This window comes from Wolffia australiana, chromosome 9 (assembly GCF_029677425.1).
Source record: "Wolffia australiana isolate 7733 chromosome 9, ASM2967742v1".
NCBI classification, from domain to species: Eukaryota; Viridiplantae; Streptophyta; class Magnoliopsida; order Alismatales; family Araceae; genus Wolffia; species Wolffia australiana.
In genome coordinates, this window is record NC_135843.1 from 16,135,780 (window position 1) to 16,158,641 (window position 22,862).

At 40.9% G+C, this 22,862-nt stretch overlaps 1 protein-coding gene and 1 long non-coding RNA gene across 2 annotated transcripts; one reads left to right on the forward strand and one right to left on the reverse strand.

The window, feature by feature from the left end:
- Positions 1 to 5,452: 5,452 nt before the first annotated feature.
- On the reverse strand, positions 5,453 to 7,713 carry LOC144708044 (uncharacterized). The gene is made up of 2 exons (XR_013582626.1): positions 5,872 to 7,713; positions 5,453 to 5,686 (listed from the first exon to the last, which is right to left on the reverse strand). It is a non-coding gene; the product is annotated as an uncharacterized LOC144708044 (long non-coding RNA).
- A 284-nt stretch (positions 7,714 to 7,997) lies between these two features.
- LOC144707421 (antimicrobial peptide 1-like) lies at positions 7,998 to 8,306 on the forward strand. Its single transcript, XM_078580521.1, has one exon. The coding sequence runs from the start codon at positions 7,998 to 8,000 to the stop codon at positions 8,304 to 8,306; it is 309 nt and encodes a 102-aa protein (XP_078436647.1).
- Positions 8,307 to 22,862: the final 14,556 nt, after the last annotated feature.

Genomic DNA, 22,862 nt, shown 5'->3' on the forward strand with positions numbered 1-22,862 from the left:
GGAATCAAAACTTACACGTAATAGGTTGTAAATGGGTTTACAAATTGAAATATAAATCTGATGGAGCTATTGATAGATACAAAACTCATCTAGTGGCCAAGGGATTTAACCAACAAGAGGGGTTTGATTTCACAGAGATGTTCAGTCCTGTAATCAAACACACTACAACACGATTATTGTTGTCCTTAGCTATTAGCAAAAAATGGAAGATACATCAAGTTGATGTATCCCCTGCATTTCTTGACAGAGATTTAAAAGAAACTATTTACATGGAACAACTGCCAAGATTTAAAAATTCATGTTATCCTGATTTCATCTGTATGCTTAAAAAATTAATACATGGTCTGAAACAGTCTCCTCGAGCATGGTTCCATAAATTGTCCTCTTCATTATTGTCTCTCGGATTTTAGGATAAAAAACTTACACTTCTTTGTTTTTTAAACCAGATGGACTTCCTATTTATATTAATCTATGTTGATGATGTATTGATAATGTCTCCTGAGAGTCATGAAATAAATCATATTGTCTGTAAGTTGAATGAACAATTTGCAATTCAAGATCTTGGTCCTGACTAAATATTTTCTTGGAATAGAATTAGTTCCTCATCTTGAAGGATTTATTCTTTCACAATCACGATATCTATTACCTATTCTTAAAAAATCAAGAATGGAAAATTCTAAACATGTATCAACCCCCGTTGTATTGTCTACAACAAACAAAGTTGAAGAAAAAACAACAGATCCTGTATGTGATACTGCATATAGACAAATTGTTGGAGCTCTACAATATTTGACATTGACAAGACCTGATATAGCCTTTGCGGTTAACAAAGCATGCAAGAAAATGCCCTCACCAACCTGAAGTGATTGGAATGCTCTAAAACACATAGTGCGTTATCTGAAAGGTAGCATTCTTCGTGGTTTACTTATTTACAAAAATTCTGACTCAAGTATTAGTGCTTTTAGTGATTCTGATTGGGCAGGTCACCAAGAGGATGAAGATCAACTGGAGCCTATTTTATCTATGTCGGTAAAGACCTTGTATCATGGAGTTCAAAAAAACAGCCAACAGTGGCTAGATCAAGCACGGAAGCTGAATACAAAGCTGTAACCAATGCAACTACAGAAGTGCTGTGGATCCAGTCATTAATGAAAGAACTTCGAATGCCTATTCAATCGGTACCAATCTTATGGTGTGATAATGTGGGAGCTACATATCTAGCAGCAAATCCCGTGTTTCATGCTCGCATGAAACACATAGAGATTGATTATCACTTCGTAAGAGAACAAGTTGCAGCCAACGCTCTTCGGATCCAATTTGTCAGCAGTGATCATAAATTAACAGGTTCTCTTACAAAACCCCTTTCAAAAAAGCCTTTTTTTTTCTCAGGAACAAGCTCAACGTCATCTGCAATGCCGATGAACTTGGGGGGGGGGTATTGAGGAGTTTTACTGGCCAGTCAAGCCATGTCAGCGAAGCACCGGCCAATAGGGATATTAATAAGACTATTCTAGTAATAAAAGTACAAATACCCTATACTCGTTAAGAGACTTAGAAAATAAGATTAAATATAGGAAAAGATATATGGCTAGGATTCAATATAGATAGGACAAAAGATAAACGGCTAGGATTTAATATATATAGGAAAACTAATAGACGGTTAGGATTTAAGTTGATATAGCCGTTATTGTCTGTTATAATGGCTAGCATCGTTCCATCAGCTTATAACGTATATAGTTATAACATTAAGCTACTATAAATACAAACCAGCATGTACGATTTATCTTGCAGAATATAACGATCTTAATGGCCTCGTCTCGCGTCTTCTTGCAATCTTCCCCTCTCCTCTTCCATCATTCCTTTCTTTCTTTTCCTTTCCTCGCACACGAGGCACAAGCAATCTCAACAAAACTAACAGAAAGACAGAGCTAGGGACAGAGTTATAAGGAGAGAGAGAGACAGAGCGGGAAAGCTTAAATTTTGTAGGAGAGAGAAAGCAAGCGAGAGAAAGAGAAAGAGAGAAAACCCAGTAGAGAGAGACCGGGCAGAGAGAAAACCCAGTAGAGAGAGAGATTGGGGTGACAGCGAAGTGGAGACCGGGAAAGATACATAATGAGAGGGTTCGAGTAAGTGAGACAGGCAGAAAGCCAGAGAGAGAGAGAGAGAGAGAGAGAGAGAGAGAGAGAGAGAGAGAGAGAGAGAGAGAGAGAGAGAGAGAGAGAGAGAGAGAGAGAGAGAGAGAGAGAGAGAGAGAGAGAGAGAGAGAGAGAGAGAGAGAGAGAGAGAGAGAGAGAGAGAGAGAGAGAGAGAGAGAGAGAGAGAGAGAGAGAGAGAGAGAGAGAGAGAGAGAGACAAGGAGGCACAGAGAAAGGGAGACCCAGAGAGAAAGAGAGAGTTAGTAAGCTGGACACAGAGACACGAAGAGAAAGAAGGAGGTGAAAAGATGATCAATCCTCACTTTGGAGTAGAGAGATTGAGAAGAGAGAGAGAAGAATGAGAAATAAGAAGAAGAGGGAGAAGAGGGAACAAGAAGTAACTTAAGATCTCTTTATTCCCATGCCTTAATGAACAATGATTGCTAGATTTATATAGGATAAGTTCTAAATAAATATAGTAAGTTTCTCTTTAGCTGTTATAACCAGATCGAACAGAATAGGCAGTTCGATCTGTTTAAATCGTGGCCGTTATAACTTTTATAATGTCCACGGATCAAATGATCCAGATCGTTTGACCCACTTTAAATCGTAGCCGTTATGTTTCCTTATAACGGCTATCTATTTTTATCTCGTCTGATGAATCCTATCTGTGTTTATCCTCTCTATGTTTAATCCTAAGCTATATTGAATCCTATTCTATGTTTAAACTTATATGTTTCCTATCCCTCTAATCTCTAGTGAGTATAAGATAGATTCATCACTACTATCTAATCTTGTTTAGGTGCCCTATTGGTCTGCTGGAGAGCTGCCTTCGTTTTCATCCCCCCTCAAGCTCAACGGCCGCTCCAGGATGTTGAGCTTAGACCGTTGCTGCAGGAATTGCCATTGCGGGAGAGACTTTGCCAATGCATCCATTAGCTGTTCATCACCTTTGACAAATTTGACACATGTGTTCTTGGAGGCAATCTGTTCATGAACAAAATGAAATTCTATTTCTATATGTTTAGTTCATGCATGAAATACCGGACTTGTGGCTAGATATGTCGCACCAATGTTGTCACACCACAAAATTGGACTATTATTTTGTTGAATTTGAATTTCTTAAGGAGAGACTGTATCCAAAGAATTTTAGCTGCACAATTGTTTGGCTAATGCTTTATATTCGGCTTCTATACTTGATCTTGCCACAGTTTGTTGTTTCTTTGAACTCCATGAGACAAGATTTTTTCCAAGATACAGAAGATAAGCACTAGTAGACCTTCTATCTATTTTACTGCCTGCCCAATCAGCATCACTAAAAGCATTTAAAGTCAAACATGGATCATTATAGATGCATAAACGATGGTATATGGTACCTTTCAAGTATCTAAGTAAATGTTTGAGAAACTGCCAGTCACCCTCTGTGGATGAGTGAATTTTCTGACATGCTTTATTCACAGAAAACTGAATGTCAGGCCGTGTTAAAGTTAAATATTGTAATGCACCAATTATCTGCCGATAGATAGTTCCATCCTTTAGTGGAACATCCAAGTCAACAAGTTCAGTACGTGCACAAGGAGTAGTAAGTGGCTTACAGTGTTTCATATTAGTTTGTTCAAGAATAGACAAAATGTATTTTGATTGTGTAAGGAAATAACTATTTTCATGTTTCATAAATTAAATTCCCAAAAAATAATGAGCAGGACCCAGATTTTCAATAGCGAATTCAGAGTGTAATTGTTGAACAAGGTTTATGATATCTGAAGAGTGTGGACTCAGTACTAAAATATCATCGACATGAATCAAAATAAAAAGAGGTTAGGATTAAACTTAAAAAATAAAGAAGTATCTGTTTTGGAACCGATGAAACCAAGTGATACTAATTTGTTGGTAAGTTTAGTAAACCAAGCACGTGGGGACTGTTTGACACCATATATGGATTTATTTAGGCGACAGATATGATCAGGAAACAATTTATCTTTGAATCCAGGGGGTTGTTCCATGTAGTTAATTTCATGCAATTCACCATGTAGGAAGGCATTTGATACATCTGGTTGATGTATCTCCCAATTCAGACTCACTGCTAGGGATATCATAAGTCTAATAGTAGTATGTTTAAAAACTGGGCTAAATGTTTCATTAAAATCAAACTCCTCTTGTTGGTTGTATCCCTTTGCAACCAACCGAGCCTTGTACCTCTCTATCTCTCCATATGGTTTATATTTCAGTTTATAAACCCACTTGCAACCAATGATGTGTAAATTTGGATTTCGAGGTACAAGAGTCCATGTATTGTTTTTATATAATGTTTGAGATTCAGAGGTCATTGCTTGCATCCAATTGGAGTTTTTGGATGCAATACTGAATGAAGTTGGTTCAGGGATGTATGTTTTTAGAGTATGAAAGCATGATAGAATTGGGTGTCTAACACAACACGAGAACAATTTCTTTGGAGCATCATATATAGTTGTAAGTTTTCTTGTGTTTAATTCAACATTTGACTCAGGCGTTTGTTCAAATGTTGAGGTAATTTCTGGATATTTCTCAATAAGAACAGCTGGGAGAGATTTGTTTATTATATCACTAGTTGGACTAACCGATTGAATTGGTTTGTCCATGTCAGTTGTATTTTAACTCAAGTCAGGATTCAATGGTGATTGCAATCCTGATAGGCTGTTCAATTCAGTATTTAAGATATAATAGTTTGATCACATAATTGATCAAATGCTAATTTAGGAATATCAGTATTTTTGGGAATATTTGAAGCTGTAGATGAATTAATCAAGGATTTAAATAATCCAAGTGAAATGAACCCTCAAAATTCCTTTGTACTGATCATGTGTGTTATTTTGAAATACCTTAAATGGAAATGAATTTTCATAGAAAACATGTCTAGAGATATAGAGTTTACCTGATAGCAATGCAAGTGATGTTTCAATTATATGCCTATGTTTTTTTTCAGCAGTACCATTCTGTTCACGTGTATGAGGACAAGATACCCTATGAACTATTCCAAGTGATTTTAAGTAATTATTTAGTAATTGAAATTCTCCACCCCAATCAGATTGCACATATTTAATTTTGCTATTAAACTAATTTTCTATTCTTCTCTCAAATTCAATAAAAACATTGCGAATATCACTTTTCCTTTTAAAAGGATAAATCCATGTGTATTTACTAAAATCGTCAATAAAAACTACATAATACAAAAAACCTAAACAATAAATTATTGGAGAAGGCATCCATAAATCTGAATGAATAACTTCTAAAACGTGATTCGAAGTATGATCAGTATTTGCAAAAGGTAACTTGTGAGATTTAACTCAATTGCACGGTTCACATATAAAATTTCAATTTGAAGTAACAGGAAAACCAAACTTATTTAAAATCGAGTTCAAAATTCAAAATTGTGGGTGACCAACACGAGAGTGTCATGTTTCTGAAGATGCTTTTTCCCCAACAAGTGCATGTTTGAAAAGTTCTTGATTATCTTGATGATAAAGTCCATCTCTAACTGTTCCCTTGAGTAGAACCTGATTAGTTTCCTTGTCCTTCACAAGACAAAAACAGTCATGAAACTCAATAAACACATTATTATCTCTAGTAAATTTATGAACTGATTATAGATTCTTTGTGATATCAGGAACATGAAGGATATCTTTTAAATGTAAAATTCGATTTGGTGTAGTAATTTTTGAAGATCCAATAGATAGAATTTTCAAACCTGATCCATTACCTATCTGAACCTGATCGTTCTGTAGATAAGGCCATGGTTGGGACAGAGAATTTTGATCTGCTGTCACATGGTGTGTTGCTCCACTATCAGGATATCATTCTTGATTTACTGTGGAGACGTATGCTTAAGCGTTTTGTTGTTGTGTTCTTGAAACCTGGAACTCTGAGCATTCCCTTGCTCTATGACCAAGTTGGAAGCCGAGCTGACATCTAGGTTGGAACCTCTGATTTCTTCCTCTTCCACGTCCTCTATATGGAGCCTTGTACCTGTTTTGTCCTCCACAGTTTCTTCTTTGATAGCTGGTACCATGTTGGGTTCTTCGGATCTTGTTTGATGGCACTAATTTTGACTTAAGTGAGAGTTCCTGACGTCCGAAGAGCAAGTGGATTCATGCCAATAGTAATTCACATTGGATGTTACAAGAGGAAGACACAAATGGGTCTGCTATTGAAACAGGGGACAGAACTGGTGAGCTGGAGACATAATAATGAAAAAATTGGGGAACGATTATGAAAACCCTAGTTTAGTGGCAATGGCCCAAATCAAAGTTTAACACAAATGGACACACATGAGTACACAACCACTCAGAAGAAATAAAAAACTAACAGTAACTAACAAATATCTCAAGTAGTAGCTTTTATTACCAATGATCTGCATTGTCTCTGAATGGTTCGAAAGGGAAAACGGGAAGGGTGTGGGAAACAGACATTGTGAGAGTATAATAATTGGCTTGACGAGAGAAGATGTTGACATCTATTGCATGAACAGTCGATTACGAAGGCCCGGATGTATACCAACACAGTAGATGGGATACGTTTAGGGACGGGAGAAATATTGGAGGCGGGATGGACAGTGCCAAGGGCCAAAGGTTGTGAGGATCAGGAAAGAGCAAAATCTATTGAACAAAGGGAAAGGGGAAGCTAAGGGGGGCTAATCGTTGTATATCGTCGTAATAGACGACGGGGTTCCTGATGTCACAGTGGTCACTTAAGTTGACATCGTCACTAGATGGTCACTCTCCTCCCTCGAAACAAAACTTCGCAAAATCCTTCGAGCAAAAAGTATTCTCACGAAGAGAGAGAGGTTTTGAGACACACCTATAATGGTGGACGGTGGAGGAGAAAAGTGAAACAAAGTGGCTGAATGAGGAGAGAAGAAACCCTGCGGCCAAACCTTGCTAGCGTTTCCCAAGGATCCTAAATGCAATAAAAATCTAAAGCCGCATAGAAGCAAGACCTTTGGCTTTTGGTCTGTAAGGCCTTCCTGAATTTCAGACGATGGATCGCATCAGATCACCTTAAATTCATATGGGGTCATAAGAACTTCTCTTTTCCAGTCTGCCCGGAAAACAAGGAATACGATGAACCTTGCGAGGCGGTCTCAAAGGATGGATGCGAAGACTTTTGACCATTGTCTTTAGTTGAAAACCACCTATCTGCCTGTCCTTCGTGTGAGGCATCATATGTGATTATATTATTCTATCCTACCCTTCCGTGAAGGGAAATATGCCTTCACGGAACGAGGTTGTTTTCATTTGCCTCTTTTATTTTATGAAATGGAACCAGGTGTGCACGCCGGTTGGAAAATCACAGATGAGTTCATACCTGACTGCGGCAGGGGAAGCAAACAGATATCCCGCAGTCAAAGAATGGTAAAAAACATACCGTGGCCCGAGGAAAATGTGTCCTCTGCGGGAAAAATGACGGTGGGAATGGGCGACCAAGCGGCCCTTCGATGCATCAAGTAAAACATACCGAGCGACCTCTAAGGATGGATTCTGCAGGTACAGCGTAACTCCATCGCACCTTCATGGTAGAAAACTCAAGCTATTGAAATCGCCCTTTGAGGCATCGGTCAAATAACGAGGAAGAAAAATAAATCCAAAGGCTTGGTCGATGTATTCTACCACCGGATAAAGACGGCTGACTATTCTGTGCAGGGCAGAGCCAGACTTACTACCTACGTCGCATCCAGCGTCAGGGCTTAGTTTTTTCTCCTACAGACACACCCTTTGTTCTCCTCCACCGATGCTATAAAGGCATAGGAGGAGGGAGAGCAGGACACCAGATTAACAGAACCTCCTCCCACCCAGAACGAGATCTTCCCCCGCGAACCCCTTGTCCTCGATGGCCAACTCTAACGCCGCTGCCTTCGTCCTTGCGCTCTTGTGCGCCGCCTTCGTTGTAGGCCCAGCCTCCGCAAGCACCCTGACGGCTTTCTCTGGTCCGGCCTGCGCGGGCAGGACCAAGGATGTGAACGGCTGCGGGTGCTTCTCCCTCGCCGGTTACTCGGGAGGGTTCCATTTCGTCTTCACTCAAGGCCAGAGGGCAATGCTGTACGCAGACGCTGGCTGCCACGGCTACTCCGAACTTCTGCACAGGGAGACTCGTCGCTGCGGCCACCACCTCTTCAAGAGCATCCGCATGATCTGCTGAGCGCTCGCTCCCCTGCAATATCCGAAGCATTTAAACAAAGTTAAATAAGGTGGCCGGATGGACGGGGGCGCATCCTCCTTCCATCCGCTGCCCTTTCAATGCAAGGCCACGGTTGTCGTGCCCATAATCCTCCCAATAAAACAAACGGTTCTTGTTTTTCGGCTACGTCCGCAAATCTGATACGTGACTTCGAACCTCTGGCTAAAAAGGAGGTGCATAAATAAAGATCAATACGAACCTGTGTCTCCAGAATGTTCTGTCATTTTAGTGCAAAATAATATTGGCTTTAGGGTTTGTCAAGTGGTACTTCTCTTTCCACAGTCCTAATCGGAACGTCAGTCCTTTCATCCTTATTGGCGTACAACAACTTGATTTTGAACGGGCAAAACATCCAGAAGATTGCATTTAGGGAACGTCGTAGGGTGCCTTTTTTTAGAAGTAGGGGGTATATCTGTTCATCCGACGGGATGGACAGATAGATGAGGTAAACACGCACGCCTTGAAAATTTAGTTCTAAACCTCTTCGGAATAATTAGATATCGTCATCTCAAGTTAGAGTGGATCTTAGCAGTCTGACTTTCTCTCTTTCTTGCCCCTGCGGTGTATTACCACAATGTCCTGAAACCTATAAGAAAGAAAAAGAAAAGAAACTCCTGAAAGGGCTAACATCAGTTGAAAACATATCTCGTGACTCGTATGTTTTTCTATTTACGGATTTAATGTCTGATAGTTCCAAGAAGCAGCATGAAATCGAGAAAGTTCATGATTCGTCATAGAAATAAAATTGAACAGAGAACAAGAGTTATCCAAAACCAAGCCTATTTTCTCTGACTGGTAGAATCTTTCTGTTATGAGTTAAATGCCAACGACTCCATGAAAATATTTGTAGAGGTATATGCATAGTCTCAATTCGATATAATAGAAATTATGGTGCGAAGACTCATTTGAAATATCTTAACAATTGAGCGGTACGTGAACTTGATTGGAGACATCTAATGAATGAGTGTAAGTCTGACAAAAATGTATTTGTAGTTAGTTAAAGGCAAATAAGCACATAAAATATATGAGATTGGTATCAGAGTTAGCATGATGTTTGCGATTATGTGAGGGTCCTCGATACAAACAAAACCAAATCTCGGTACAGAATGTGTTATGTTAGCTAAGCATCATGACACGTACCTATAAGTTATACGGAGTATAAAAGGCCCGTCCAACTGTTCACTCTATGCATTCTTCGAAAGGAATAAAAACAAATAATAGATCATTGCCTAATTAAGTATATGATACCTTAAACCAGATCATGAAATGATCTCCTTATTTATTGTGTTTTCGTGGGCGTCATGGCCTCCATCGTTATCAATGGAACTTTGCGTGCTTGTCGCCGGAAGAATAATTATAATAGATTATTTTATCCAGTTATATTGAATACGATCGACTCTAGGGATGGCACAGTTTTTGATAGATCAAAAACAAAAACGTACCTTCCATTTGAGTCTCCTTTGACTTTTTCTTGAGGGTGGAGGGTCCTTCTTGATCTTTCACCGAGGAGCTTCTTCCTCGAGGACGATGGCACCTTGGGTACTCCTCTCGATGGCGGACCAAGGGGACCCGAAAACTCCTTAAAAAGAATCCCAATGGGATTCGAAAGGGTGGCAGTTGCAAGCCCCTCCATCAAGGGCTTGCAATCGCCGGTATACCAAAGGTTCCAACTGTTAAGAAAACAACGGTTGTAGCCCACTTTAATGGAGGAATTCCAACAATCTCCCACTTGGGCTACACACCTTGACTTTCCATATTTAATGAGCTCAAACGGTTACTATTTCTCAAGGTACAAATATTCATCTCGTCCATCAACATATTTAGCATAGGACTGAACAGCTTTCATCACATTATTGCGCAATTAAGCCACCACAATCACTAATGCTATAATGTAGAATGACATAGATTAAATTTTTATACGAGTCCCACTTTATGGAGATCTTATAAACAAAATGGATAAAAGAAACTTTAGTTCTGTATAAAATGTATACATGTCCACATTAAGAACACTTCATACAAACTCCCACTTAAACTCACTATTCTTCCCAATGAAGAATGCCCATGTGAGTAGTATGCTCCATAAATACTTTAGGCAATACACCTTTCGTAAGCGGATCCGCAATCATTGAGTTTGTTCCAATATGCTGTGTAGACAATTCTCCATTTTGTATCCTTTCCTTGACAATTAAGTACTTGATGTCTATATGCTTAGACTTTGTCAAGCTCCTATTGTTGTTGGAGAACAGAACGGCTGACTTATTGTCACAATATATCTTCAACGGTTTTTCGACACGATCTAGAATTCGAAGCCCCGTGACAAAATTCCTCAACCATACTCCATGATTAGATGCCTCATACATAGCAATATATTCCGCGGCCATAGTGGATGAAGCTACAAGTGGTTGCTTTGCACTCCTCCATGAAATGGCTCCTCCAGCCAACAGAAATATATAACCTGACGTGGATCTTCTTGAATCTTGGCATCCAGCAAAGTCAGAATCAAAATATCCAATGATCTCCAATTGATCTGACCTTTTATATGTGAGCATGAAATCCTGAGTTCTCTGTAAATAGCGCATGACTCTCTTGGCCGCTATCCAGTGATTCATACCTTGATTGCTCAAATATCTTCCAAGCACTCCAAGTATATATGCAATATCCGGACGCGTACAAACTTGGGCATACATCATACTTCCAATAGCTGATGCATAAGGAATAGTATGCATTGCTTTTGCCTCCTGATTATTTTTAGGGCATTGACTAAGACAAAATTTGTCTCCTCTTGATACAGGGGTATTTCCTGGTTTGCAATTTTGCTTGTTAAGCCTCTTAAGGATTTTATCGATATAGGTCTTTTCTGATAACCCCATAATATTTTTAGTCCGATCTCGGTATATCTCTATGCCTAAGACAAATGAGGCTTCACCGAGATCTTTCATCTCAAAATTCCTTGACAGGAATGATTTGGTTTCACTCAATAATCCCATATCGTTACATGCAAGCAAAATATCATCCACATACAAAACTAAAAATATGTACCTACTCCCACTGAACTTATGATATACACAATTATCAACTTTATTCATCTCAAAACCATATGAAATGATAACCTTATGGAATTTGTGATACCATTGACGAGAAGCTTGCTTGAGTCCATAAATGGATTTCCTTAATTTGCAAACCAAATTATTTGAATCTTTGGACTCAAAATACTCTGGTTGCTTCATGTATATTGTCTCCTCAATGTCTCCATTGAGAAAGGCGGTCTTTACATCCACTTGATGAAGCTCAAGATTGTAATGTGCAACTAGTGCCATTATTATTCTAAAAGAGACTTTTAAAGAAACTGGAGCAAAAGTCTCTTTGTAATCAATACCTTCCCTTTGAGTAAATCCTTTGGCTACGAGACGTGCTTTATGTCTGTCCTTGTTACCTCTTGAATATCCATTTACAATCTATGGATTTTGCACCATCAGGTAGTGGAACAAGTTCCCAAACGCCATTATCATGCATGGATTTGATCTCTTCCTTCATGGCATCAATCCACTTTTGAGAATCTGAGCTTTCCATGGCTTGACGGAAGTTGATTGGGTCATCTTCCTCGATGCTCATGTCTACTTCATGCTCTTGAAGATACACAAAGTAGTCATCCAGAATAGCTCTCTTTTTCTCTCTAGTGGATCTCCTTAATGGTATTGATTCTTGAGGTTGTTGAGTTTGAATTTCAGGGTTGGAGGATTCTTGATTATCATCTTGTACTTGAATTATTGTTTCACCAATGTCAAGTGATTTTTCTTTATCTTGAGCATTGTTGTGAACAATAGGAGGCATTGTTAAACAATCCTCTTCAAAGACGATAGTTCTAATCTTATCTCCCCCCACAAACTCATCATCCTCAAAGAATATAGCATTCCCCATCTCAAAAATAGTTCGAGTTGTAGGATCATAAAATTTGTATCCCCTGGATCGTTCGGAGTATCCAACGAAATGGCAGCTTAATGTCCTAGAATCAAGTTTCCTTTCATTAGGCTTATAAGGTCTTGCCTCAGCAGGACAACCCCAAACACGTAAATGTCTTAGACTAGGTCTTTTGCCCGTCCAAAGCTCATAAGGGGTTTTTCTGTTGCCTTTGTTGGTACTCTATTAGTCAAATAAACTGCTGACTTTAGCGCTTCACCCCATAATGGTTCAGGTAAAGAAGTCTGGCTCATCATGCTTCTTACCATATCCTTGAGTGTACGATTTCGTCTCTCGGCAACACCATTCATGTTAGGAGATCCTGGCATCGTGTATTGAGGGACTATCCCACACTCTTCCAAATATTTAGCGAAAGGTCCTAGACGTTGTTCTCCCGATCCATCATTTCTGCTGTAATATTCTCCCACACGGTCAGATCTAATGGCCTTAATCCTTTTGTTGAGTTGATTTTCAACTTCAACCTTAAAGTTTTTGAACACGTCAATGGCTTGAGATTTCTCATGAATGAGATACAAGTAACCATATCGAGAATAATCATCAATGAAAGTGATAAAATACTGTTGGCCATTCCAAGAGGGTATAGGAAATGGACCACAAATATCAGTATGAATCAATTCCAAGACGTCTGAAGCTCGATATGAACCATATTTTCTAATATTTTTCCATTTTCCCTTAATGCATTTGACACAGGTCCCAAAATCCTTAAAATCTATGTAATTAAGAATTCCATCTGACACAACCCTTTCAATTCTCTTTTGAGAAATGTGGCCTAACCTTTTGTGCCACAAAAATGATGAAATCTCATCACCCAACTTTCGCTTTGTACCAACCGTACTTAATTGAAAGGAATATTCCGAAGAGACTTTAGTGTCAACCAAATACAAACTATCATAAGCTCGTAAATTTCCTGTACCTAGAAGTACAGAATCCTTATAAAGACCAAATTTTCCATCCCCAAATGAACAATTGTAACCAGATTTGTCCAATACTAAACGGATATTAAGTTACGTCCAAAAGATGGCACAACAAAGGTCTGATTTAAAAGCAAATGATAACCAGTTTTAAAAACGACTTTAAAGACTCCAACGGCTTCAACCTCCTTCGCTTTCCCGTCACCTTGATAGATGAACTTTTCACCGTTATTCGGTTTGCGATGGCTGAGGCAGCCCTGCAAGGATACACTCACATGAGTAGTGGCTGTAGAATCTACCCACCAAGTGTACCTTGGTACAGAAGCTAAGTTAACTTCCGAACAAACATAAGAAAGAAAAATACCTTTCTTCTTGAACCATTCTATGCGCTTGGCACAGTCTTTCTTCATGTGTCCACCTTTCTTGCAGAAGAAGCAACGCATCTCCTTATGCAGCTTCTTTTTAGGTGGAACGCCAGCAATTTGTTTGCCCTTCCTTTTTCCCTTATCCTTAGATTTGTCAGAAGAAGCAACTGTAAGATGAGCACTTTCACATTGTTCTGACTTCAGTCTCTCTTCCTCTTGCACACAATACGAGATGAGCTCATTCAAGGACCATGGATCCTTTTGACAATTATAGCTCACCTTGAATTGACTGAATTGATGTGGGAGAGAGTTTAAAGCCATGTAAACAATGGATTCCTCCGGAAGTTCCAAGTTTAATCCCTTTAATTTGGAACGTATGTGAGACATTTCCATAATGTACTCTCGTATATTGCCTTTTCCTGTATACTTCATATTCGTAAGGCGATTCATGAGAGTACTAATCTCAGCTCTATCTTCTTTATGATACCGTTTCTCAATTTCTTGAATGAGAATTTTGGCATCTGTTGCCTCTTCCGCTAAGGTGTCCCTTAGGGATTCAGGAATGGTGCACTTGATTACCATTAAACACATCCTATTGGACCTTTCCCATGTTTCATGGGCCTTCTTTTCTTCAGGAGAAGAAGATTCCTTTATGGCCGATGGTTGTGCGTTCCGGAGGGCATAATCAAGATCCGAAGCACCCAAGTACAATGATAAGAATTCCTTCAATTTCTTAAAGTTTGCACCATTTAACATAGGAATGGAATTCAAATTCGTGCAAATATCAGAAGATTTTGAGCCTAAATACAAAGAATAAATAAACTCACATAAGAACGTAATCAAAATTTACGTCAACACCAAATAGTGAAATTTGGCACAAGCGATCAAATGCAACATCAATTTCATCTTTGGATGATAATCAACTATGAGCGATCCACTTCGTAAGATAGTTAAATTCAAACAATCATAAATAATCATTGGTAAGATCTCCTTTGGGATGACTTATCCTGATCATTTATACATAATGATCGTTAAATTTTCTATCATGAACATCACTTACATTCGGCCAAGCACTCATTTTCCTTTGGGCCAATAAGTGCTTGCATGAACAAAATCATTTCTTTATCTTAGTATTTTAAGAAATAACTAAGGTTGATATAGCCATCACATTGCATGCGAAAATACTAGATCCATTTCAAATTTTAGTGACCTAGTGTGCAATAAATTCTGCCAAATATTTCCTCTCCTTTGGGTTAGGATATATTTGCATGAATTAAAAAAAAGAAAAGACTTTAAAAAATAACAAGGATGTCATTTTAACATAAAAGAATTTAAACAAAATATTCTTTTGGAAATATTTCAACGTTGCACTCAACCTTTTCTATGCCGATATAAACTCTAGTGGGCCACTATTATAAGCCCAATATGAGCATTAAAAAAAATGTCATATATATTTCCAAAGAAAAGAAAAAAAAGGAACTGTTTTGGGATGGTTTTGAAGATGATCTTATGCCCTTTCATGAAGCCCAATTCAGATGGACCTTTCTTAATGGGCTATATTTTCAGTTCCTTTTAAAAAAGAAGAAAAATCGATGCAGTAGGGGGGGGGCTTGAACCCATGACCTCCCCCAACCCACAATTCCATCAAACACCTAAACCAACCCAGCCACCATCACTTTACGAAAATGGGTATATTTAATATTTTATAAACCATAATAGCCTTCGTCTTCCCAAAAAAAAACGAAACGAAAGCTGCAAAAACTCAATGTGGAAACGGATTATGGAGATCCAAAACGATGAAGATCATCACTCAGAATGATCGATTTTCATCGACCTATCATGCTCTGATACCACTTGATAGATCAAAAACAAAAACGTACCTTCCATTTGAGTCTCCTTTGACTTTTTCTTGAGGGTGGAGGGTCCTTCTTGATCCTTCACCGAGGAGCTTCTTCCTCAAGGACGATGGCACCTTGGGGACTCCTCTCGATGGTGGACCAAGGGGACCCGAAAACTCCTTAAAAAGAATCCCAATGGGATTCGAAAGGGTGGCAGTTGCAAGCCCCTCCATCAAGGGCTTGCAACCGCCGGTATACAAAAGGTTGCAACCGTTAAGAAAACAACGGTTGTAGCCCACTTTAATGGAGGAATTCCAACATTTTTATGATCGCAGGAACAATTGAACCCCTCTATGGTTTAAAAAATAATGACAACATTAGATGGAATTCATAAAGAGCAAAGCATGGGAAGCTAAATCTCCTCTCGTTTGATGGCTCCAATTTTGACTTAAGTGGGAGTTATGACGTCGGAAGAGTAAGTGGATTCATGCCAATAGTAATTCATATTAGATGTTACAAGAGGAAGACACAAATGGGTCTGCTATTGAAACACGGGACAGAATTGGTGAGCTGGAGACATAATAATGACAAAATTAGGGAACGATTATGACAACCCTAGTTTGGTGGCAATAGCCCAAATCAAAGTTTAACACAAATGGATACACATGATTACACAACCGGAGACCGGGAGAGCTACATAAGAAGAGCGTTAGGGTAAGTGAGATGGGCAGAAAGCCAGAGAGGGATCGATAAACACATAGAGAGAGAGAGAGAGAGGGAGAGCGTAACAGAGAGAGAGAGAAAGAGAGAAAGTAAGAGAGAGCGAACAAAGGGAGTTTTCATAACACGGAGAGCGCGAGCGAGCGAACGAAAGAGACGGTGCAAAAAAGAGACCGAGAGAGAGAGAGAGGGAGAGCGTGACAGAGAGAGAGAGCGAACAAAGGGAGCTTCCATAACACGGAGAGCGCGAGCGAGCGAACGAGAGAGAGGGTGCAAAAAAGAGAGCGGGAGAGAGAGAGAGAGGGAGAGCGTAACAGCGAGAGAGAAGGAGAGAGAGAGAGAGAGAGAGTAAGAGAGAGAGAGTGCGAGAGAGCGAACAAAGGGAGTTTTCATAACACGGAGAGCGCGAGCGAGCGAGCGAGAGAGAGGGTGCAAAAAAGAGACCGGGAGAGAGAGAGAGAGGGAGAGCGTAACAGCGAGAGAGATGGAGAGAGAGAGTGTGAGAGAGGGAACAAACGGAGTTTTCAAAACACGGAGAGCGCGAGCGAGCGAACGAGAGAGAGGTGCAAAAAAGAGACAGAGAGAGAGAGAGAGAGGGAGAGAGAGAGAGAGAGAGAGAGAGCGAGAGAGAGAGAGCGAGAGAGAGGGAGAGACGCCGAGACAGAGAAAGACCAGCCGAGAGGGAGAGACGCCGAGACAGAGAAAGACCAGCCGAGAGGGAGACAAGCGGAAAGAGAGAGAGTGAGTCGGGCGGTGAGAAAAAAAGAGCCCGGGAGAGAGGGAGACCGGGAGGCACAGAGAAAGGGAGACCTAGAGAGGGAGGCACAGTACGCTGGACATAGAGACTCGGAGAGAATGAAGGAGGCAGAGTGAGAGATAGAAGGCATAGAGGCCGGGATAGGTTAATGAACGGAACAGCGAATATGAGAGGGGGAAGATGAGAGGCAAGGGCGACCCAGATTGGTGGGACAGGTGTAAGCGGAGAAACGGGAGCAGGAAACAAGAGACGAGATAAACCGGTTGGGACGGAGAGAGGGAGAGAGAGCAGCAGACAGTAGACAAGAGACGATAACCGCCAAAGAGACGAGAAAGGTGGCACGTAGACGACAAACCAGGGAGAGAGAGAGATAAAAAATGAGAGCGGGGTGACGCGAGCGAGAGAAAAAGAGACGAGCAAGCAGAGACAGAACGACCTATGAGCGACGCGAGAAAGAAAATAGAGGCCCCAAGGTAAATTCAGCGAAGGAGAGAGCGAGCGAGCGAGAGGGAGAGTGTGCAACAACGGGATCGGGAGAGAGAGAGAGAGACGGAGAGTCGGAGAAAGAGCTGCCGAGAGAGAGACAAGGGGGGACACAGAGAGAGAGAGAGAGAGAGAGACGTGCCAGGAGAGAGACAAGGGGCGAGTGAGAGAGAGGGAGGCACAGAAAAAAGGGAGACCGGCAGAGAGAGAAATAGAAAGAGGGAAAGAGCAAAGAGAACGGGACACGAAAAGGGAGAGAAAAATAAGGAGAGAGAGGCCTTCTATAACTAGAACTAATTATGCCCGGGATATGAATTTCACGGACGACTTCCGCCGTATCATTTTCCAAACATACCAATTTTCAAACGATATTAACATCCGTCAGAATTTGTAAGCTCTGTTTCCGATGCAGCAATGAACTTCTTTTCTGGTCTGCCCGAAAACAAGGAATACGATGAACCCAGCGAGGCGATGTCAAAGGATGGATGCGAAGACTTTTGACCATTGTCTTCGGTTGAAAACCACCTATCTCGCCGTCCTGCGTATGACGCATCATACGTGGTTATATTATTCTATCCTACCCTTCCGTGAAGGGAAATATGCCTTCACGGAACCAGGTTGTTTTCATTTGCATGTTTTATTTTATGGAACCAGGTGTCCACTGCCTTCGTGGAACCAGGTGTCCACTGCCTTCGTCCTTACGCCGGTTGGAAAATCACAGATGAGTTCATACCTGACTGCGGCAGGGGAAGCAAACAGATATCCCGCAGTCAAAGAATGGTAAAAAACATACCGTGGCCCGAGGAAAATGTGTCCTCTACGGGAAAAATGACGGTGGGAATGGGCGACCAAGCGGCCCTTCGATGCATCAAGTAAAACATACCGAGCGACCTCTAAGGATGGATTCTGCAGGTGCAGCGTAACTCCATCGCACCTTCATGGTAGAAAACTCAAGCTATTGAAATCGCCCTTTGAGGCATTGGTCAAATAACGAGGAAGAAAAATAAATCCAAAGGCTTGGTCGATGCATTCTACCACCGGATAAAGACGGCTGACTATTCTGTGCAGGGCAGAGCCAGACATACTACCTACGTCGCATCCAGCGTCAGGGCTTAGTTTTTTCTCCTACAGACACACCCTTTGTTCTCCTCCACCGATGCTATAAAGGCGTAGGAGGAGGGAGAGCAGGACACCAGATTAACAGAACCTCCTCCCACCCAGAACGAGATCTTCCCCCGCGAACCCCTTGTCCTCGATGGCCAACTCTAACGCCGCTGCCTTCGTCCTTGCGCTCTTGTGCGCCGCCTTCGTTGTAGGCCCAGCCTCCGCAAGCACCCTGACGGCTTTCTCTGGTCCGGCCTGCGCGGGCAGGACCAAGGATGTGAACGGCTGCGGGTGCTTCTCCCTCGCCGGTTACTCGGGAGGGTTCCATTTCGTCTTCACTCAAGGCCAGAGGGCAAGGCTGTACGCAGACGCTGGCTGCCACGGCTACTCCGAACTTCTGCACAGGGAGACTCGTCGCTGCGGCCACCACCTCTTCAAGAGCATCCGCATGATCTGCTGAGCGCTCGCTCCCCTGCAATATCCGAAGCATTTAAGCACAGTTAAATAAGGTGGCCGGATGGACGGGGGCGCATCCTCCTTCCATCCGCTGCCCTTTCAATGCAAGGCCACGGTTGTCGTGCCCATAATCCTCCCAATAAAACAAACGGTTCTTTTTTTTCGGCTACGTCCGCAAATCTCATACGTGACTTCGAACCTCTGGCTAAAAAGGAGGTGCATAAATAAAGATCATTACGAACCTGTGTCTCCAGAATGTTCTGTCATTTTAGTGCAAAATAATATTGTCTTTAGGATGCAAAACAATACCAGATTTTGGACTTTATCAGAGAGTTAAAAGAAATGGGGAGAAAGAGATTGTAAAAAACATAAAAGAGGGGGATACAGATTCGGGAGTCTAGAAGACTGGGAGAGCAACAAACTTTATTCGACGGGACGAGGATAAATATCAATAAATGATGAAAAAATAACGGTAAATGTCTTTTAAAACTAAAGATAAATTGAGATTTTCTAGGGATGCCTGCAGAAAGGCATTTAATAGGGCCGCATGAGATTAGATATCAAGTGACACTCATGCCGCACAAGAAATAGTAGGACGAAGAGAGAGACGACCGCTTCATTAGGTGAAAAGGACACATAAAAAACTTTAGCTTGTCAGGTACAGGCCGATGTATGTTTGAGGTACCAGTGGATGCAAATACGAGAAATGTAATGACTTAACGTTATGGACTAACGTTCTTAAATGGCAAAAATTAGAGGGGATGAAATAATTTCTTGGAAGGAAAAAGGAAATAGTGACCTAATGTATCAAAACCACAGGTCGTGGTTTTTATCCCCGGTATCCCTGAGTTACGGGTGTCTTTATTTTATATAGTATATTCTGGATATCACTTAAATTCCAAATTACTGAACTAAACAGATGACAGTCAATACAACGCATAAAACCTAGTCAAAATCAATAATAAATAAGTCTATGAGGCCGATAGATCATTATTCCAACTTACCATCCTCAACACAAGGTTATATGATGATTTTGGGGTTCTCCGAGGATTTCTAATGATAAAGCCAAATTAAATACATCTGGGGGTGCTTGAGCAATGCTGTTATCCATCCCTACTGGTATTGTCAATTGATTGAGTGTATGAGTTTGGCAGTTGCAGAAGGCGGCAGAGACGACTGCAGATGCGCGCCGACTTTCAAACGAAGACGAGGGATGACGATTTGGCCTTCGTTGGTGGTGACACAGATTGAGGCCGATAAATGCCCGCGGGTTTGATCGGAACGGTCTAAACCTAGGCCACTCATTATGACAACCTTGGAAAATGGTCGACACCTGGTTGTCGCGTGCCTAGTAGGCTAAGTGGTACTTCTCCTTCCATAGTCATAATCTGAACGTCAGTCCATCCATAGTCATAATTGCCGTACAACAACTTGATTTTGAACGGGCAAAACACTCAGGTGATTGCACCTAGGGAACGTCGAAAGGTGCCTTTTTTTAGGAGTAGGGGGGTATATCTGTACATCCGGGGGAATGGACAGATAGATGAGGTAAACACGCACGCCTTGAAAAATCAGTTCTAAACCTCTTCGGAATAATTAGATATCTTCATCTCCAGTTAGAGTGGATCTTAGCAGTCTGACTTTCTCTCTTTCTTGCCCCTGTGGTGGATCACCATAATGTCCTGAAACCTATAAGAAAGTAAAAGAAAAGAAACTCCTGAAAGGGCTAACATCAGTTTAAAACATATCTCGTGACTCGTATGTTCTTCTGTTTACGGATTTAATGTCTGATAGTTCCAAGAAGCAGCATGAAATCGAGAAAGTTCATGATTCGTCATAGAAATAAAATTGAACAGACAACGAGAGTTATCTAAAACCAAGCCTATTTTCTCTGACTGGCAGAATCTTTCTGTTATGAGTTTAATGCCAACAACTCCATGAAAGTATTTGTAGAGGTATATGCAAAGTCTCAATTCGATATCAAAGAAATTATGGTGCGAAGACTCATTTGAAATATCATAACAATTGAGCGGTACGTGAACTTGATTGGAGACATCTAATGAATGAGTTTAAGTCCGACGAAAATGTATTTGTAGTTATTTAAAGGCAAATAAGCACATAAAATATATGAGATTGGTATCATACTTAGCATGATGTTTGTGATTATGCGAGGGTCATCGATACAAACAAAACCAAATCTCGGCACAGAATGTGTTATGTTAGCTCAGCGTCTTGACACGTACATATAAGTTATGGGGAGTATCAAAGGCCCCTCCAACTGTTCACTCTATGCATTCTTCGAAAGGAATAAAAACAAATGATAGATCATTGCCTAATTAAGTATATGATACCTTAAACCAGATCATGAAATGATCTCCTTATTTATTGTGTTTTTGTGGGCATCATGGCCTCCGTCGTTATCAATGGAACTTTGCGTGCTTGCCGCCGGAAGAATCATTTAAAATAGATTATTTTATCCAATTATATTGAATACGCTCGACTCCAGGGATGGCACATTTTTATGATCGCAGGAAAATTTGAAGCCCTCTGTGGTTTCATTAGATGGAATTCAGAAAGAGGTGAGCATGGGAAGCTAAATGTCCTCTTGTTTGATGGCTCTAATTTTGACTTAAGTGAGAGTTCCTGACGTCCGAAGAGTAAGTGGATTCATGCCAATAGTAATTCATATTGGATGTTACAAGAGGAAGACACAAATGGGTCTGCCATTGAAACACGGGACAGAATTGGTGAGCTGGAGACATAATAATGAAAAAATTGGGGAACGATTATGACAACCCTAGTTTAGTGGCAATGGCCCAAATCAAAGTTTAACACAAATGGACACACGTGATAACACAACCACTCAGAAGAAATCAAAAACTAACATTAACAAACAAATATCTCAAGTAGTAGCTTTTATTACCAATGATCTGCGTTGTCTCTGAATGGTTCGAAAGGGAAAACGGGAAGGGTGTGGGAAACAGACATTGTGAGAGTATCATAATTGGCTTGACGAGAGAAGATGTTGACATCTATCGCATGAACAGTCGATTACGAAGGCCCGGATGTAAACCGACACTACAGATGGGATAAGTTTAGGGAAGGGAGGAAAATTGGAGGCGGGATGGACAGTGCCGAGGGCCGAAGGTTGTGAGGGTCAAGAAAGAGCAAAATCTATTGAACAAAGGGAAAGGGGAGGCCAAAAGGGGCTAATCGTTGTATATCGTCCTAAAAGACGATGGGGTTCCTGATGTCACAGTGGTCACTTATGTTGACATCGTCACTAGAGAGTCACTCTCCTCCCTCTGAACAAAACTTCGCAACATCCTTCGAGCAAAAAGTATTCTCACGAAGAGAGAGAGGTTTTGAGACACACCTATAATGCTGGGCGGTGGAGGAGAAAAGTGAAACAAAGTGGCTGAATGAGGAGAGAGAAAACCCTGCGGCCAACCCATTGCTAGCGTTTCCCAGGATCCTGAATGCACTAAGAATCTAAAGCCGCATAGAAGCAAGACCTCTGGCTTTTGGTCCGTAAGGCCTTCCTGAATTTCAGACGATGGATAGCTACAGATCACCTTAAACTCATATGGGGTCATAAGAAACATGAATACATATAGATTCCTCCAAGTATTGGAGAAATTTCGGTGACTTATAATACGAATCATCTGAGCCTTATTTGCATCATTTCTTCTGCAGACGGTGATGAGTGGTCATTTTTCGCCCTTGAGTAAGGTTGGACATTTTTAGAACAATGTCTGGTCATACTGACATATGGATTGAGTGCGATATAGGACCCACCGACCTAGAGATATAGCATTACGTTGAGTAACATTCAGCATTAGCGGAGTCAACATTGGACGCGTAGTGATAAGGAGAGGCGCATCAGCAGAGATCTAGCTCCACAT

Excerpts from the sequence above, each read along its gene's own strand:
- LOC144707421 (XM_078580521.1), top strand. The coding sequence starts at position 7,998 with ATGGCCAACTCTAACGCCGCTGCCTTCGTCCTTGCGCTCTTGTGCGCC.